Source organism: Ursus arctos, unplaced genomic scaffold, assembly GCF_023065955.2.
Source record: "Ursus arctos isolate Adak ecotype North America unplaced genomic scaffold, UrsArc2.0 scaffold_8, whole genome shotgun sequence".
NCBI lineage: Eukaryota > Metazoa > Chordata > Mammalia > Carnivora > Ursidae > Ursus > Ursus arctos.
The window spans coordinates 10,064,861-10,084,803 of NW_026623100.1; the positions used below are offsets into that span (position 1 = coordinate 10,064,861).

Consider the following 19,943-nt stretch of genomic DNA (forward strand, 5'->3'; position numbering starts at 1 on the left):
TCATATCAATCCTTCCCAACCAAAACAGTAATAAAAATATAAATCAATTACAAGAGAAAAACTGGAAAAAAAAAACGTGTGAAGGCTGAACAACATGGTAGTGAAAAACCATGAGGTCAATGAAGAACTCAAATGAAAATGAAAACACAACAGTCCAAAATCTTTGTGATACAGCGAAAGCAGTAATAAGAGGAAAATTCACAGCAACACAGGCCTATCTCAAGAAAGAACAATCTCAAACAATCTAACCTTACACGTAAAGGAACTGGGGAAAAACAACAACAACAAAACCCCAAAGTTAGTAGAAAGAAAGAAATGACAAACATTAGAGCAGAAATAAATGAGACTATAAAAACAATAAAGAAGATCAATGAAACCAAGAGCTCATTCTTTGCAAAGAAACAAAATTAATAAACCTTTAGCCAGACTCATTGAGAAAAAAAGGAGGACAAAATCAGAAACAGAAGTAACTGAAACCACAGAAGTAACCAACACCACAGAAATAACAAAGGACTAGGAGTCTGTTACAAAAAAATTGTATTGCAGGGGCATGGCTCAGTCAGTTAAGCATCTCAGGTCACGATCCCACCTCAGGCTCCCTGCTCAGTCCCTCCCCATTTGTACGCTCTGTCTTTTGCTCGCTCTCACTCTCTCAAATAAATGAAATTTAAAATACATATATGCCAACAACTTTGACAACTTAAAAGAAATGAATAAATAAATCATTAGAAACATACAACCTTCCAAAACAAAATCAGGAGGAAACAGAAAAGCCAAACAGACCAATTAATTACCAGTAACACAATTGAACCAATAATCAAAACAGTCCCAACAAACAAAAGTCTAGGACTTTTGAAGCCAAATGGCTTCACAGGTGAATTCTACCCAACACTTAAAGAAAAGTTCATATCTATTCCTCTCCAACTATTGCAAAAAACAGAAGAGGAAGGAAAATTTCCAAATACATTCGACAATGCAAGTTATTAGCCCAATTCCAAAACAAGACAAAGACACTATAAAAAAAGCTGCAGGCCACTGTCTCTGATGAACACAGATGCAAAAATCCTCAACAAAACATTAGCAAACCAAATTCACCAATACACTGAAAACTATCAGTCCCCACAACCAAGTGGGATTTATTCCAGGGATGCAAAGTTGGTTCAATACTCACAATCAATCAAGGAGATACACCACATTAACAAAATGAAGGACGAAGTCCTAAGATCATCTCAATAGATTCAGAACATGCATCTGACAAAAACCAATATCCGTTCATGGATACAAACTCAACAAAGTGGGTTTAGAGGGAACGTACCTCACATAATAAAGGCCATGTATGACAAACCCACAGCTAACACCATACTCAATGGTGAAAAACTGAGAGCTTTTCCTCTAAGACTGAACAGGGCAAGAATGTCAAATCTTGTCACTTTTATTCAATATAACATAGGAAGTCCCAACAGTAGTAATCAGACAAGAAATAAAAGGCATCCAAAATGGTAAGAGAGAGGTAAAACCATCACTGTCAGTGCATGACAGAATAATGTATATAGAAACTCCTAAAAGACTACCAAAAAATTATTAGAATGCATGCATTCAGTGAAGTTGGAGGATACAAAACTAACATACAAAAATCTCTTACATTTCTATACACTAATAATGAAGTAGGAGAAAGGCAAGTTAAGAAAACCATCCCGTTTTACAGTTGTACCAGAAAGAATAAAATCCCTAGGAACAAATTTAATCCAAATGGTAAAAAAAACCTGTACTCTGAAAACTCTAAAACACTGATAAATGGCAGATGACACAAACAAATGGAAAGATATACTGTTAAGATGTCCATTCTACCCAAAGCAATTTACAGATTCAATGCAATCCCTACCAAAATACCAATAGCAATTTTCACAAAACTACAGCAAATAATCCTAAAATTTGTATAGAATCAGAAAAGACCCCAAATAGCTAAAGAATTCTTGAGAAAAAGAACGAAGCTGGAGTTATCACAATCCCAGATTTCAAGCTATAGTACAAAACTATAGTAATAAAAACAGAGTGGTACTGGCACAAAAATAGACACAGTTCAATGGAACAGAACAGAGAGCCCAGAAATAAACCAATGCTTAAAGGGTCAATCTATTACAAAGGTGAAAGGAATATACAATGGGGAAAAGACAATCTCTTCAATAAATGGTGCTGGGAAACATGGACAGCTACACGTAAAAGAATAAAACCAGGGGCGCCTGGGTGGCGCAGTCGTTAAGCGTCTGCCTTCAGCTCAGGGCGTGATCCCAGCATTCTGGGATCGAGCCCCACATCAGGCTCCTCCGCTGGAAGCCTGCTTCTTCCTCTCCCACTCCCCCTGCTTGTGTTCCCTCTCTCGCTGGCTGTTTCTCTCTGTCAAATTAATAAATAAAATCTTTAAAAAAATAAAAAAGAATAAAACCAAACCACTTTCTAACACCATACACAAAATAAACTCAAAATGCATTAAAGACATAAATGTAAGACCTGAAACCATAAAACTAGAAGAGAACATAGGCAGTAATTTCTCTGACATTGGCTATAGCAATATCAATCATTCTATAGATGTCTCCTAAGGCAAGCTGAACAAAAATAAAAATAAATTATTAGGACTACACCAAAATAAAAACCTTTTGTAAAGTGAGGGAAACCATCAACAAAACAAAAACGCAACCTACTGAATGAGAGAAGATATTTGCAAGGACACATCCAATAAAGAGTTAATATCAAACATATATAAAGAACATACACAATGCAACATGCCAAAACACAAATAACCCAAATAAAACAACGGGCAGAGAACCTAAATAGACATTTTTCCAAAGACATACAGATGGCCAACAAACACACGAAAAGATGCTCAACATCACTAATCATCAGGGAAACAAAACCACAATGAAACATCACCACCTTATGACAGGGTCAGAGTGGCTAGTATCAAAAAGACAATAAATAACAAATGTTGCTGAGGAGATGTAGCAAAGGGAATCCTCACGTAAACGTAAATTGGTGCAACCAATCAATGTGGAAAACAGTATGGTGATTCCTCAAAAAACCACAAATAGAAATACCATTATGATCCAGTAATCCCACTACTGGGTAATTACCTAAAAAAAGCAAAAACACTAATTCAAAGAGACAGACGCACACCTATGTTTATTGCATCATTTATTTACAATAGCCAAGCTATGAAAGCAACGTAAGTGATCACTGATAGTTAAATGGATAAAGACGTGGAGTTTACACATACATACATATACACATACACATACATCCCGGAGTATTACTCGGTCATAAAAATGAATGAGATCCTGTTATTTACAACATGGACAGACCCAGAGGATATTACACTGAGTGAAATAAGCATGATAGAGAAAGACAAATACCATATGATTTCACTAATATGTGGAATCTAAAAAGAAAAAAACAAAATAAAGCAAAAACAAGCAAACAAGTAGAAACAGACCCATAAACAGAACAAAGTGGTGGTTACCAGAGGCAGGGAAGTGGGTGGGGGGTCATGGATGAAATGGGTGAAGGGAAGGAGGACATGTAGGATTCCAGTTATAGAATGTATAAATCACAAGAATAAAAGGTACAGCATACTGTAATAGCACTGTATAGCGACAGATGATAGCTACATCCGTGAGCACAGCATAATGTATACAGTTCAATCACTATGTGGTACACCTGAAACTAATGTAACATTGTGTCAACTGTATAGCATTATAAAAAAGAAATCAATAAATTAAGTACAATCTTTTCAACAAAAAGGTTTTGAACCGGATTTTCATGTGGAAAAAAGTGAACTTTTTTTTTTTATATATATAAAGATTTTTTATTTTTATTTATTTGACAGAGAGCGAGCCAGTGAGAGAGGGAACACAAGCAGGGGGAGTGGGAGAGGAAGAAGCAGGCTCTCAGTGGAGCAGGGAGCCCAATACGGGGCTCGATCCCAGGACTCTGGGATCACACCCTGAGCCTAAGGCAGACGCTTAATGACTGAGCCACCCAGGCGCCCCAAAAGTGAACCTTGATCCTTAACTTATACTATGCATAAAAATTAACTAAAAATACCACCTATCTAAATGTTAAATATCTAGAAACACTGAAAAAAATTTTCAGAACCTTGGGGTGGTTAAAAATTACTTACAGAGAACATAAGAAACACAAGTTATAAAAAAAAATTTCTCATACATTGGACTTCACCAAAATTAGAAATTTCTGCTCTTCAAAATACATCAAGAAAATGAACAATCAAGTCCTTGACTACAAGAACATACAAGCAATAAACATAACTGATAAAAGACTTCAATCAACAATAAAGAACTCTTAAAATTCAACAGTAAGACAATAGTCCGATAAAAGATGAGCAAAAATTTAAAAATAGTTACTTAAAGAGATACATGGCAAGTAAATATATGAAAAGATTTTTGATGCCACTAGTCATCATAGAAATGCAAATTAAACAATAATCTAGTACTGCACACTTACTTGCAACATTTGTTTAGTAAGTAGAACAAATGTCGGCAAGAATGTGCAGAAGTGAAATCTTAGGGGTGCCTGGGTGGCGCAGTCGTTAAGCGTTTGCCTTCAGCTCAGGGCGTGATCCCGGCGTTATGGGATCGAGCCCCACATTAGGCTCCTCCGCTATGAGCCTGCTTCTTCCTCTCCCACTCCCCCTGCTTGTGTTCCCTCTCTCGCTGGCTGTCTCTATCTCTGTCGAATAAATAAATAAAATCTTTAAAAAAAAAAAAAAAAAAGAAAGAAAAAAAGAACTGAAATCTTAAAATATAAAACGGTACAAACTCTTTGGGAAAATGTCATTTTCTCATTAAGTGGAACACATACATACAACTTGACCCAGCAGTTTTCTTCTTAAATATTTATTCAAAGTAAATCAAAAGAAATTTCAACCCAAAGATGTGTGAGATGTTGACAGCTGCTTTGTTAATAACTTCAAGTGGAATTAATCCAAATATTCCTCAGTGTGTAAATGGACGAAGTGTGGTATTAATCAGATAATGAAATACCACTCATCAATGAAAAGGAATAACCAACGGTATATGCAAAACATGGATAAACGTAAAATAACAAGAGTAGTGGAAAATGCCAGACTCAAAAGATTAAACACTGTATAATTCCATTAATATGAAATTATAAAACACACAAAACTATAGTGACAGATCAGTGTTTGGGTTGAAAAAGGGAGTAGGCTTACTTTAAAAGAACTTGAGTGAGCATTCGGGAATATGGAGATGGTCTATATTCTGACGGTGATGGTTACATGTGTGTATATATTTATCAAAATACATTTAGCATAAGTACATACTGTTATATGAAAGTTATACTAGGACACATTTGTTTAATCACAAAAATTTAAGAAACATGTATTCACATTAATTCTTCAGAGGAGCTTACCTTATTGAGTGCAACAATGAAGGGACATTTTTTAGATTTCAGAAGGTTAATAGACTCAATTGTCTGGGGCTCCAACCCATGCATAATATCAACAACTAAAATGGCAATATCACAAAGAGAGCTTCCTCTGTTTCTCAGATTACTGTTGAAAAGAGGAAAAAGATGCATAAATAGAAATCTTGAAATTACTCTTTTACTTAAACAAATGTTTCTTCGTAAAACCTAAATGAAAAAAACAAAATGAAGCACATGCCTTAGAATTTTAAGTGCCATTAGCCCTTAACTTGCCAAATGCTTATCTGACAAAGTGAACTAACATCAGCTGGAGTAAGTTAGTTCCAGAAATTACTCCAGCATTTCTGCGAACTGTATTGGCCAAGTTTTTGCACTAAGGAATACAGCCAACAGGCAACAGGATAAATTCCACCTATCGTGCGTTTGAGAGGAAAAAGACCAAGTACGTATTAGGACTTGGTCTTTCAAAGTAGAAAAGATCTCTATAAAAAACAAGTATCCAAATAAATTACTACTTACTTATTCAGTAAGGCACAGATGATGACTGGTAGTTACAGGGACTATAGATCTTAAAATACTACCCCAATGTTGACTAATCAGACTTTCTCACTCAATGCACTTTTAGATTTAATGTTTTCTAGCAGTTTGTTTGATGCCAAATAACGCAAGTTGCTCTTACCTGAAAGACTCATGCCCCGGAGTATCAATAATGAGCATTCCTGGAATTCTTACGTTCTCTCTATCGAACTAGAAAAGGTGGGGAAAAGTAGAGAGCTTAAGGAAGCCAACACAATGAAAGTTTCTTTATAAAAACAAGTATTGGGCCATGAAAACTACAGAATATCACCACTTCCTTTTCACCACTGGTTTTACAACAGTCAGGGGATCAACCAGCAAAGCACATAAGCCAATATTTTCATTAATCAAAAGGAGTTTGCAGGGGAAAAAATGAAATGAGAAAACATCCTCTTTGTTAAAGTCATAAAACCACGGTGTACTCTAATTTTGAGCAGATTACCAGTAAGTAACAAATGACAGCAGTCGTCTGAGAGTGATTATCTATAAAAAGGTAACTTGCAAGAAGAGGCTCTGACTACTTGAAAAATGTATCTGGTCCAACTGTAAAGCAATTCTATTCTAAACCTTGAAAAATATCCCAAAGTATGTTTTAAAGCAAATTTACTACACCAACCTAAAATATTAAAGAAAGACTGCTTTATTTAAATAACATCATAAACACTTGACTTTCTGGACAAAAGTTCTTCAATGAATGGGAAAAAATTACAACATGCCTGATATGGACATTCTCTTCTACCCTAAATAGTGGCACTGGCCAACAAATCTCTCTCTCTCACACACACACGATTTTTTTTTACTTGTTTATACTTTTTGTCAATCTTCAAGTGATTTTTCAAAATCTTATCTCCTGATCTAGGTCAAAATGATTCAAAGGTAAAACATATTTGCATTCTGGTGATCTTAAATCAACATCCACTGAGCACCAAAATTATTTCCACTTCAGTGTCTGGAATACAAACAATTATAATTGTCATATAAAAGTTTCAAGTTCTGGCAACTGGTGAAATGAGCTATTATAAAATCCCCAATGACTAACACACAGAAATACCAGATAAATTACAACTTCAAGATAAATTTTAAATTATGAATTTGAAAAACTGTAATTCAAGAAAACTGTCCTAAAATAAAGATTTTAAATTACATACTGAAATGGAACTGGAAAATTTCCACATAACTGGAAAACTGACCCAGAAAAATCAACCCCAAGATGCAGAAGGGCCACATTACTTATGAAAGGATGAAAACCAGCTTATGATCAAACTTGAAAGGCAATATTTTATGTGGGAAGAAAGGAGAGTAACTTTTAAGATATTTAAGGAAAGAAAATGTGAATCAAGGATTTTATATGTAGCCAACTAACTTTCTAGGGTGAAGGCCACAAAGTAGGTAGGCAATATTCAAAAACTCAAAGATTATTATTCCTCTTATTCCTTCCTTAGAAACCAGAAAACAAGCTTCATAAAACACAATCTCAACCCAAAAAACCCCCCCCCACAAACTGGAGACAAACTCACAGACCCTTTCTATATACAGAACTAAGACCAAATAAAGAATAAAGGGAGATACTAGCATATAATAATTTATGCTCTGTGTGTCACGTATCAGTTTTGTTACTTCTTAGTTCCAAATTTACCTTTTTTACCTGCTCTGTGTTAACAGAACTAGGGAATTTTTACAAGGCTCAGTTCCAAGACTGGAGCAGAGTATGTATAAGATGAGCCTAAAACATCCTGCTACATCAGACCACAAAGACGCAACCAAAGACTACTAAACCTGAATTAAAAAGACTCAGGAGTCAATTACTGGGCGAAAATGAGACTATCTTACCACCAGAATAAATGAACTAAAACACAGTAAATATGTTTAAATCCGTGCATTTAAGGTAAAACAAAACCAAAGCACTCTTTATAAACATGGACAATGGGCTTGGAATAACAACATTTTGCAACCTCTAACACGTTAAAAGGTAAAGATTATTTTAAAAGTTCCTCCTGAGTAGAAGAGTGTCTCGATTGCAAAGGGACCTAATACAGGTCTCCTGAGGTAAGGGCCAAGGTTCTATCTCCTAATATAGGTGACACAAAAGTGTTTGCTTTATAATGATTCATTAAACTTTACCTTAATCTTATGTGATTTTCTTTATTTATTTTGAATAAACTGAATATCTCCAAAGTAGAAAATATTAGGGTGATAAAGAAAACACCATCAACATGATAGAAGAAAAAGAGGCTGGAGGAGGAAACAGTTTTTCAACATGGAATTCTACAGTAAAAGTGTTAAAACACGCAGGGGAACGATATACTCTAACTTCAAAATAGTAATTGCCTTCAGGAGCAAGAGGAAAGGAAATGAAAAATGAGGGATCCTATAACATCTAATATTTTCTTTAAAAAAAAAAAATCTGAAGTAAAATAGAACTAAGTGGCACAAGTGTTGATTACGAATAGTGAGCATGTTGATCTTTATACTACTCTTTTCTGTATCTGAAATAATTTATACCTTAATTTTTGTCAGAGATTAAAACACACCAACTACAGTGTACTTACATTTTTAATCATCTTAGTCTGTTCGTTAATAGCTTCCAAGGGAACATTGGTGGCCCCAATCTGTTGCGTAATGCCACCTGCTTCACCATCTTGTACATGTGTGTGACGAAGCTAGGATGAGACAGCAGATTCAGATTTGTATTTCAAAATATAAAAAGAAGCAAAAGCAATAAGAAAGTAGCAACCTATTTAATGTAACAGAACTGATTATCTGTGCTATGGTTTCTATTAGCTTTTTATAAGGTATCATTCACTTACTTAAAAAGTTTAATCAATGCTAACAATATTTTCTTACTTTATCTAGAATTTTTGTCTTCCCTGTGTCCACATGTCCAAGTACACAAATAACAGGAGCTCTTAGCTTTTCTGTATTTACATTTTTACTATGTTCGAGTCGCCGTTTCTAGGAATAAAAAAAAAAAAATCACAAAATTATTATTTCAAACCCTATCACTATTGTTCTTCAAATTACGTTGCCTTAGCAAGAGAATGCCACAATCTTCATCCAAGTTCTTTGTTAACTACATGGAAGTGCATTTTACAACAAACCTTTACGTAACGGTACCCTCGGACAAAGAGAAACCTGTTAAAATAAATTTCAGGACAACCCTGTTAAATATCAGTAAAAAGTGTGTGAAGTTTTGGCTTCAACTTTCTGAACACTTTTGTACATTGCTTATTTAATAGAATACAAGTGATCTTGTATTCCATCCAGTACACATACAGTACATCCTCTAGCTTATGTGGGGTTTATATAAAAGGAGATATACTCCTGCATTCAAACAATCTCATTAGAACTTCAAAACTATAGCATATTTTAAAGCAATTTATTTTTAAACTTTATCCAGTGTACAAACACTATAAAACCTTTCAGTTGAGAGACGGTTTATTTAATCTCCAGCCTAAGACGTCCAATGACATTTCCTACCTTAATACCACTCATTAGGCATGAGAACCACGTCCTTGCATCAAAATGCATTTCTCTTGTAGCATTTACCTAGACACTTCAGCTTTCTAAGAACCAAACAAAAACACACATGCCAGCAGCTCTTTGAAATGCCAACTTTTCAAGTACAGTAAAGCTGGCATTCAAATGAGAGAAGACTTTCATCAAAATTCTGAAGTAATTTACAAAACCATTTTTGTAAAAATTCCATCTAAAAACCATTTTTGTAAAAATTCTTTACTTTCATTTCTACCACTAGACACTGGATCTTTCTATAGAAAATGGAATGAAAAAACATTTTGGAATGTCAAGTCAGATGTGAGTATTTACTAACAAGGAGTAGTACACAAGAGCTTTATACCCAAACGCAAACATCACGACCTTAGTTAGGATTTGATATGGTTGAAAATTGCCTTTTTCTCCCACACTTGCTGTAGCATTAAAATTTTATGAAGGGCAATGCAGTACAGACTTTAACTCAAATTCTATCTGTAAGTATTTGTCCTGAAGCAGTGACATAAGCATAGAGAAATGCATGTGTACAACAGTGTTTGCTCATTGCCGTATTGTCTGTAACACCAAAAATTAGTAACGACTTAATCATCTGTAGCTGGAGATTTCTTAATATTTCCTCAATCCCAGGGCTGAAATCTATCTGGTTGCATAGAATCACTTAGACCCCTATCCACAATGGAGACTCTTACTCAGGACGTCTGGTACGGATTTTAGAAAATTATAAGTGGCAAGGTTTTGGAACCATGAAATGTGTTATGGACTTAACTGAATCTCTCCCAAATTCATACACTGAATCTCTAACTCCCAATGTGATTGTATTTGGAGATAGGGCCTTTAAGGAGGTAATTAAAGTTAAATGGGTAGGGCCCTACTTCAATCAGACAGATGACCTTACAAGAGGAGAAATAAGAAAAATCTTTCTCTGGGCATGCACAGAGTAAAGGCCATACGAAGACTCAGTGAGAAGGCAGCCATCTGCAAACCACGAAGAGAGCTCTCCCCAGGAAACAACCCCGCTGACCCTTTCATCTTGAACTTTTAGCCTCAAGAACTATCAGAAAATAAATCTCTATTGTTTAAGGCACCCAGTGTGAGGAGATCAAATAGAAAACCTTTCACTAGTTTGACCAAGGGAAAAAAAAAAAAAAGACACAGATCACCAAAATCAGAATCAAAAGAAGAGATGCCACTACTAACCTTACAGAAACTTAAAGGACTCTAAAAGGATACCATAAGCAACTTCATGCTCACAACTTAGATGAAACACAACAGTTAGACAAAAATTACTGAGAATGACTCAAGATGAAAAGAAAATTGGACAGAAATAACAATATAACGAGTAAAGAAACTGAATTAGAAATTGGTACACCTTTGAAAGACAAAACCTTGGTTAGTAAATTTTGCGAAACACTTAAGACAGGAAAAACAATCTTTCACAAACTCTTGCAGAAAAAAGAGGGGGAAGGAACACTTCGTGACTAATCCTAGGAAGCTAATTTTAAAATGGCACCAAAACGAGACAAACAAATCGTAAGGAAGTTACTGATCAATATCCCTCATGGGTATAGATCACAAAAACCTCAACAAAATATTACAAACCAAATCTAGTAACATATAAAGAGGATTATACCAGGATCAAGTGGGATTTATTCCAGGAATGCAAGGTTGAGCTTAACATCTGAATACCAATATAATACATCATATATTAATACAAAAAAAGAAAAAAGAATCTCAATACACATAGAAAAGGCACCCATCTCTATTCATGATATGAACTTTCAACAAATTAGGAAAAGAAGGGAAGTTCCTCAAACTGATAAAGGGCATTACCATTAACATCATAGTTAACGCTGAAAATCTGAATGTTTTTCCCACAACGACTGATAACAAGGCAAGTATGTCTGCTCTTACCACTTCTATCCACTAATGTACTGTTCTAGCCAGAGACATCAGGCAAAAAAAAAGAAATAAGCAGCAGGGAGATTGGAAAGCAAGAATTAAAACTGTCTTTGATAGAGAACATGACACAGATTACAGGAAACTCTAAGGAATCCATAAAAAATTAGAATAAAAAATATTTCGATATCATTACAGGATATGAGAGCTATAAAACTCAACTGTATTTCGTTATAGTAGAAATGAAAAAAATTTTAAAAACCCATTTTCAATAGCATCAAAAACAATAAAACACCTAGTAATAAATTTAACAAAAGAATTACAAATCTTAAACTGTGAAAACTACGACACTCCACTGGAAGAAACTGTAAAAGATCCAAATGAATGGAGAACCAGCCTATTTCCATAGATTGGAAGATTCAATATTATTAAAATAGATGATAATTCTCCCTAAAATTGATCTATAGATTCAAAACAACCTCTATCTAAATCTGAGCAAGTTTTTTCCAAAAACTGACAAAGTGACCATAAAATTTATATGGAAAAGCAAGTGACCTAGAATAGCCAAAGCAAACTTGAAAAGGAATTACAACACTGTAAGACTCATATTTCCCTACCTCAAAGCCTAGTATTAAAGCTATAGGAATCAAGACAGTGTGATACTGGCATAAGAACAGATAATACAGATAATGAAATTGAGCTGAAAGTCCAAAAATAAATCCTCATATTTCTGACCTATTGATTTGTCAAAGAGGCCAAAGCAATTCAATGAGAAAAGGATAGCTTTTTCAACCAATGATGCTAGTTAAATTAATAAAAAATGAGTTTAGTCTCTGACCCATCATACACAAAAATTACCTTAAAACAGATCAGAGATAGAGCTAAAGATACAAGAAACTAAATGCAGAAATTAAAAAAAGAAAGGACAAAATATTCATGACCTTGGGTCAATGATTTAATACAACTCTAGAAGTGTGCTCTACAAAAGCAAGTTCCGATAAAATGGATGTTAACAAACTTAGAAAGTCATTCACTTCAAAAGAAACCTAAAAAGGTGAAAAGAACTCTTAAAACTCAATAAAAAGACAAGTTACAGGGGCGTCTGAGTGGCACAGCGGTTAAGCATCTGCCTTCGGCCCAGGGTGTGATCCCGGCATTCTGGGATCGAGTCCCACATCGGGCTCCTCCACTAGGAGCCTGCTTCTTCCTCTCCCACTCCCCTGCTGTGTTCCCTCTCTCACTGGCTGTCTCTATCTCTGTCAAATAAGTAAATAAAAAATCTTAAAAAAAAAAAAAAAAAGACAAGTTACAAAATTTAAAAATGGACAAAAATTTGAATAGATGATGTTTCACCAATGAAGATACAGAATGGCCAGAAAGCACACTGAGAAATGCTCAACATTACAGAAATGCAAATTAAAATCACAATAAGATATGCTATTTCATATCCACTAGAATGACTATAATTGAAAAGACAGATGTTAAGTATTAGTAAGGATGCAGAGAAACTACTAGAACCCTCAAATGGTAGGAATCTATAATTGTGCAGCCACTCTAGAAAATAGTTTAGGAGTTTCTGAAAAAGTTAAACACAAATTTACCACATAATCCAGCAATCTCACTCTTAGGAATATATCCAAAAAAAATGAAAACACATTTCCATACAAAGGCTTATATGCAAATATATGTAGTAGTACCATTTATAGTAGCCAAAAACTAGAAACAACTCGAATGTCTCTAACTACTGAAGACATAATAAAATATGGTATACTTACACAACACTATCTGGAAATAAAAATGAACAAAATTCTGATACAGCTACCACACAGAGTTAAGTGAAATAAGCTAGACATAAAAGACCACATATTAGATGATTAAATTACAGCAGTCCCCTCCTTATCCAGGGGGTAATACATTCCAAGACCCTCAGTGGATGCCTTAAACTGCAGATAGTACCAAATACTATATATACCACGCTTTCTCCTATATGTATCTAAGATAAAGTTAAATTTAGGGGTGCCTGGGTGGCTTAGTCAGTTAAGCGTCCGACTCTTGATTTCGGCTCGGGTTCTGATCTCAGGGTTATGAGATCAAGCCGTACATTGGGCTCCATACTGGGCATGGAACCTGCTTAAGATTCTCTCTCCCACTCTCCCTCTGCCCACATCCCTAAAAAAAAAAAAAAAAAAAGTTAAATTGATAATCTAACAATAACTAGTAATAGAACAATGATAAGAATATACTGCAAAAAAGTTAAGTGAATGTGATCTCAAAGTACCCTCTTGTACTATACTCACGACCCTCTTCTTGGGATGATGTGAGATTATAAAATGCCTATGTAAAGAGATAAAGTGAGGTGAATAACACAGTGTTGGGCTACTATTGACCTTGTGACAATACAAGAGAAGAAGGATCATCACCTTCTAGACTGCAGTTGACCATAGGTAACTGAAACCATGGAAAGCAAAACTGTGGATGGGGGGACTGGGAACTGCTGTATATGTGGGGCTAGGAATAGGGAATGACTATAACTGGTACAAGAAACCTTTGTAGGGTGATGAAAATATTTTAAAGTTGACTTGTGATAACGGATGCACAACTCTACAAAAATTTACAAAATGTCACTCAATTGTATACTTAGATCGGATCAATTCTTTAGTATGTAAATCACATCTCAACAAAGCTGCTTAACAATTTGCTGGATGAAGAAGTCCACAGCATATTGTTCTGTGAAAAAAAAAGAATAAAGAGGGAAAAATGGGTGGCTCAGTTGGTTAAACGTCTGCCTTCAGCTCAGGTCATGATCCCAGGGTCCTGGGACTGAGTCCCATATTGAGCTCTTTGCTCAATGGGGAGCCTGCTTCTCCCTCTGCTTGTTGCTCTCTCTCTCTCTGACAAATAAATAAATAAAATCCTTAAAAAAAAATGTTTATCTACAAAATTTATTATCTTAGTTTTAATTAAACATTTTTAAAAACTTGAAGCTCATGTACAGAACTATGCACAAGTCTGGGAAGTAAGATAATGGGGAAACTTCTCTCTGCTTTATACCCATTATTTTTAAATCATCAAATACATTACAAACTGTCTCTCACATGTGCGTATAGAGCAAGGGAATTGGCTTGAGTAGGTGCTGTGGGAAGCAGGGAGGGGAATGCCACTGGTATCTAGTGGGTGGAGGTCAGGGATGCTGCTTAACATCCTAAATGAAAAGGACTGTCCCCCCACAACAGAATTATACGGCCTAAAGATGTTAATACTGGCAGAGGTTAGAAATCCCAACTTACAACAACAGACTTTCTCAGCCCTTTAGAAATTCAGAAAGCGTATCTCTTAATAGACTTTACAGAAGGATAAGATAAACATTGATACACAGGTTATTTAAAAAAAATGAATAAAAAAACTGAAAAATTAGAATTAGAAAATATTTTTTAAAAAAGGAAAGCTAAAATCATTTTTAGCTTTAAAATACTTTAACATCCTAAGCAACTAGTTTTTAGTATATTATTTATGCTAAGCTGACATAATTAAAGAAAACTCAAGTCTACTGCATTAAGGAGGAAAAATATAGTAAGCCTGCTAGGTATGTACACTTTGCTAAACAGAATGATGCCTCATTAACCCACCGGATTTCAATAACTAAAGTCATCAGACGCCTCACGGTGACTAACCTAAAATACACAAGGCAAACACTAGTTTAACTAGTGTTTATGACTACAGGGTATATGCTCAGAGTATCTCTGCATACCCTTAAACCATCACTTAAAGAGCACATCAAAATTTGGGGAAAAAAAAAAAACAAAAACAATGAAACAGTATACCATTCTGACTTAGGTGAGGGAGTAAGGTCCTTAGGTTAGATCAAGGTCAAAGACCCAAAGTCCAACCCAAGGTCATGAATTATTTTGTGCTGGTTTTTTTTCCCCCTAAATTTATACCTTTAGCTTCCTCTATCTTTACCTCTATTTCTGATCTAAGACAACTTTTATATATGAATTGGGGTCAGAAACTAAACTCATTTTTTATTTAATTAGCACCACTGGTTGAAAAAGCTATCCTTTTCCCACTGAATTGCTTTGGGATATCTGACAAAACAATAGTCAGAAATATAAGGATTTTTGGGCTTTCAGTTCTGTTTCATCATCTGTATTATCTGTTCTTAAACCAGTACCACACTGTCTTTAGTTCAGAGTACAGTTCTAATGATCCCAGATGAGAAGTGGGGGGGGAGGAGTAAAGAGAAAGGGGAAAATAAATACCTCAATCCTCCGTTTGGCTTTGTCATAAGCCCTTTCTTCTTTAGTTCGATCATCATCAGAGTCGTATTCAGATTCTGAACTCATCTCTTTACTTGGTTTTTTATCTAACATTTTCCCCGCATCCTTCTCATCTGACACTTTTTCATCTTCTTCATCACCTTCACTGCCTTCACTTTCTCCTTCCTCTTCCTCTTCCTCTTCACTCTCATCTTCTTCACTCTCTTCCTCCTCCTCCTCCTCCTCCTCCTCAGGGTTTTCTTTTACTTCTATATGCACCGTGTTTTCTTCTTTCAGGAAAAAGATTTGAAAGTTAAAAATGGAGATTTCCATCAACATTATGGAGACCTTAAAGGGAAAATACTACCAGGGGTGCACTCAGTATGGTAGTAACATTATAAAACATCGTGAATGCTAAATTGTTTTCATGCATCCTAAATGCAAAGCGTTGGTCACATATTTGCTACAATGAAGATTGCCATTTAACCGTAAAAACTTAATATGTTACTGAACCAGACTACAAGACAGAACAAGAACCCAGGGAGGGGAATACAACATTTAGAATTTCTTTCCTTTGGGATTATTTGCCAATTCTGCACTTGATCTTAGCCAAAAGACCAAGAAGCAGTGGTCCTTTGCTGATTCTGGAGAAGGCAGCTTAAAGGCTAAGCAATGCTTAGGGGTCCAGGCACTGGGTCTATTAAGGATTCAAGGGGGCAAGGTGGGCAGACATTGGGTATTACTCTTATTATGGAATGAAATCCCAAAGAACACCAGCAGTTAGAATGAATAGGAAATAAACAGGACTTCCCCATTACTGGCCAATCACCTCCAGACTCTATCAATTCTAAATCTAGAATAAGATGATTCCATATTGCTAGTTCATTCAGACTCCTGGTGGGTGTACACATAAGTTCTCTCCGGAGAAAGAAACACACCAACCTGATGTCAAATTATTCCTAAGTTTTACAAGTATAATATCTAGCACAATATATGAAAATAACAAGCCATGTGAAAAAACAATGCACAAGATGGAAGACAGAAAGCCCCCAAATTGAGGGGTGCCTGGCTGGCTCAGTTGGTTGATCATTCAACAGTTGGTTTTGGCTCAGGTCATGATCTTAGGGTCATGAGATTGAGCCCCAAATCGGACTCTGAGCTTAGGGGCAGTGTGCTTGAGATTCTCTCTCTGCCCCTCCCCCGTCCCTTATACTCTCTAAAATAAATAAATCCAATAAAAATTTGAAAAATGACTGTTTCTAACATCTAGGGAGCAAAAGATTAAAAAGTTTAGAAAGTAAAAACCTATAAAAATAGTTAAATGGAGTATCTAAAATTAGAACATACCAGAGACAAAACTAAGAACCCAAAAGATGGGTTTAACAGGCAAGTAGCAGCAGCTGAAGAGAAAATTAGTGAACCGGAAGACAGATCAGAAGAAACACTCTAGAATGAACCATGTAGACTCAATTAGGTAGAAAGCATAAAAAGAAATGATACACTGATATAATAAGAAGGCATATCATAGGCATAACTAGAATCCCCGAAGAGAAATAACGGCTCATAACACTGCAAAATCAATAAAAACATAAAACCATATATTGATAAAGCTCTATAGGCAGAATTAATAAAAGAAAATTGACCCTGGTCACATCTTACTAAAACTGCTGAAAACCAAAGGCACATGAAAACTTTAGGTTGATATCTGACTTCTCAACAGAAACAATGAAAGCTAACACAAGGGAATAATATCTTCAAAATGTTAACAGAATTTCAACAAAGAATTCTTCACTCAGTAAATATAGCCTTCAAGAATAAAGAGATAAAGGGATTTTTAGAAGAGCAAAAATGGAATGCCTCACTAACAGATTCATACTAAAGGAAATTCTAAAAGGTATTCTTCAGGCAAGAAGAAATGATCTCAAATGGAATATCAGAGATGCAAAAAGAAATGAAATATAACAAAGAGCTGACAATATGAGTAAACTTGAGCTATGATGGGATTTAAAAAAGAGAATTAAACGGGAATAATGAACTGAGGACTGGATAAATTTGCTCATGTATTCTATGGTCTTTGCGTTGTCTGAAACAAGGATAACATTATACAGTGATAGTTCAAAGATCCATGTTAAAGTCTCTGGAGTAATGACTAAAAATAAGTGTAAAAGTATACAACTTCCAAGCTCATGGAAGGAGGAAAATATGGGGGGAAAAAAAGGGGGGTGCCTGGGTGGCTCAGTCAGTTCTGGCTCAGGTCATGGTCCCAGGGTCCTGAGATCGAGCCACAAATTGGGCTCCCTGCTCAGTGGGAAGCCCGCTTCTCCCTCTCCCTCTACTGCTCCTTCTGCTTGTGCTTTCTCTCGCTCTCGTTCCTGCTCTCTGCCGAATAAATAAATAAAATTTTAAACAAAACAAGGCAACAACCCCAAACATGATTAGAAAGGACAAAAGAGAGGCGCCTGGGTGGCACAGCGGTTAAGCATCTGCCTTCGGCTCAGGGCGTGATCCCGGAGTTATGGTGATCGAGCCCCACATCAGGCTCCTCCGCTATGAGCCTGCTTCTTCCTCTCCCACTTCCCCTGCTTGTGTTCCCTCTCTTGCTGGCTGTCTCTATCTCTGTCGAATAAATAAATTAAAAAAAAAAAATCTTAAAAAAAAAAAAAAAAAGGACAAAAGAAGAAACAGAACCAGTAAGGACTAAATAAGATAACAAATACTCTTCATTAATTAAAGGGTTAAACGTAATGGGCTAAGTGGTCTAGGTAAAATATAAATATTGACAAACTGGATTTAAAAATCTCAACTATGGGGGCACTTGGGTGGCTCAGTCGTTAAGCGTCTGCCTTCAACTCAGGGCGTGATCCCAGGGACTGGGGACCGAGCCCTGCATCAGGCTTCGAGCCCCGCATCAGGCTCCCTGCTCCACTGGGAGCCTGCTTCTTCCTCCCCCACTCCCCCTGCTTGTGTTCCCTCTCTCGCTGGCTGTTTCTCTGTCAAATAAATAAATAAAATCTTTAAAAAATAAAATAAAATAAAAAACTATGTACTAATTAAGGAGATAAAGTTAAAAATAGAAAAAGATCATGTAAATCAAAGGTATGTCACTATATTAATACCAGATAAAGAATACTTTAAGGCAAAAAGCATTGTTAAAAATAAATAAAACAAAATATAAAGAAAACACAATAAGTCAATGAGTCAATTCATCAAAAAATATGAGAGTGTATTCACCTAATAATATAGCACTAAAATATATCAAACAAAATTAACAGAACACAGGGAGAAATAGATAATCTACAATCAAGGAAGATTTTAACCCACCACTCTCAGTAACAGAGAGAAAAGGCAGTCCAGAAAAAAATCTCAGAATAAAGAAGACCTGAACAAAATCTGACCAAATACAGTTTACCCTTGAACAACATGGGGATGCAGTTGGAAATCCATGCAGAACTTTTGACTCCTAGAAAACTTAACTACTAATAGCCTACTACTGACCATAAAGCCTTGGTAATAACATAAACAGTTGACTGACACATATTTTGTGTGTATTACATACTGTATTCTTACAATAAACTAAACCAGATAAATAAAAAATGTTATGAAGAAAATCTTAAGGAAAATACATTTACAAAACCGTACTGAAAAAAATCTGCCTGTAAGTAGACTCCTGCAGTTTAAACCCATGTTGTTCAAGGGTTAACTCTACAGAGAACAAGGCACACGACTACTGCAGAATATAAATTCCTTCCAATCACATATTAAACCCAATAATCAACCATGTGCTGGGTTGTAAATTAAGTCTCAGTGTATTTCAAAAGATAGAACCATGTATGTTCTCTGATCTCAATGAAGTAACAAGAAAATAATTAGAAAATCCGAATTTTGTAAATTACGAACTACACTTCTATCTATCAATTAGTTAAAATATATTAAAATGGGAAGTAAAAAATAACATCAGAACTTGTGAAATTTGGCTAAAGCAATGCTTAACAAAAAATTTAGTTTTAAAAACATGTTACACGTCGGTGAGGATGTAGAGAAAAAGGAATCCTCTTGTGTTGCTGCTGGGAATGCAAACTGGTGCAGCCACTGTGGAAAACAGTGTGGAGGATCCTCAAAAAATTAAAAATAGAACTACCTTATCATCCAATAATCACACTACCAGGTATTTACCCAAAAAATACAAAAACACTAATTCAAAGGATTGCATGCACACCTATGTCTACAGCACCATTACTTATAATAACC

General features: G+C 35.5%; 1 protein-coding gene across 2 annotated transcripts in view; it reads right to left on the bottom strand.

The window, feature by feature from the left end:
• EIF5B (eukaryotic translation initiation factor 5B) overlaps positions 1–19,943 on the bottom strand; it is an 87,517-nt gene that overhangs the window by 18,323 nt on the left and 49,251 nt on the right. The window contains exons 10-14 of one of the 2 annotated variants that reach the window (XM_026487839.4): positions 15,699–15,985; positions 8,878–8,985; positions 8,583–8,693; positions 6,137–6,204; positions 5,443–5,584 (exon numbers count right to left, since the gene is read on the bottom strand). In XM_026487839.4, coding sequence (XP_026343624.1) covers positions 5,443–5,584; positions 6,137–6,204; positions 8,583–8,693; positions 8,878–8,985; positions 15,699–15,985 — 716 coding nt within the window. The remainder of the gene's footprint in view (positions 1–5,442; positions 5,585–6,136; positions 6,205–8,582; positions 8,694–8,877; positions 8,986–15,698; positions 15,986–19,943) is intronic. The other variant, XM_044378699.3, reaches the window with a different exon arrangement.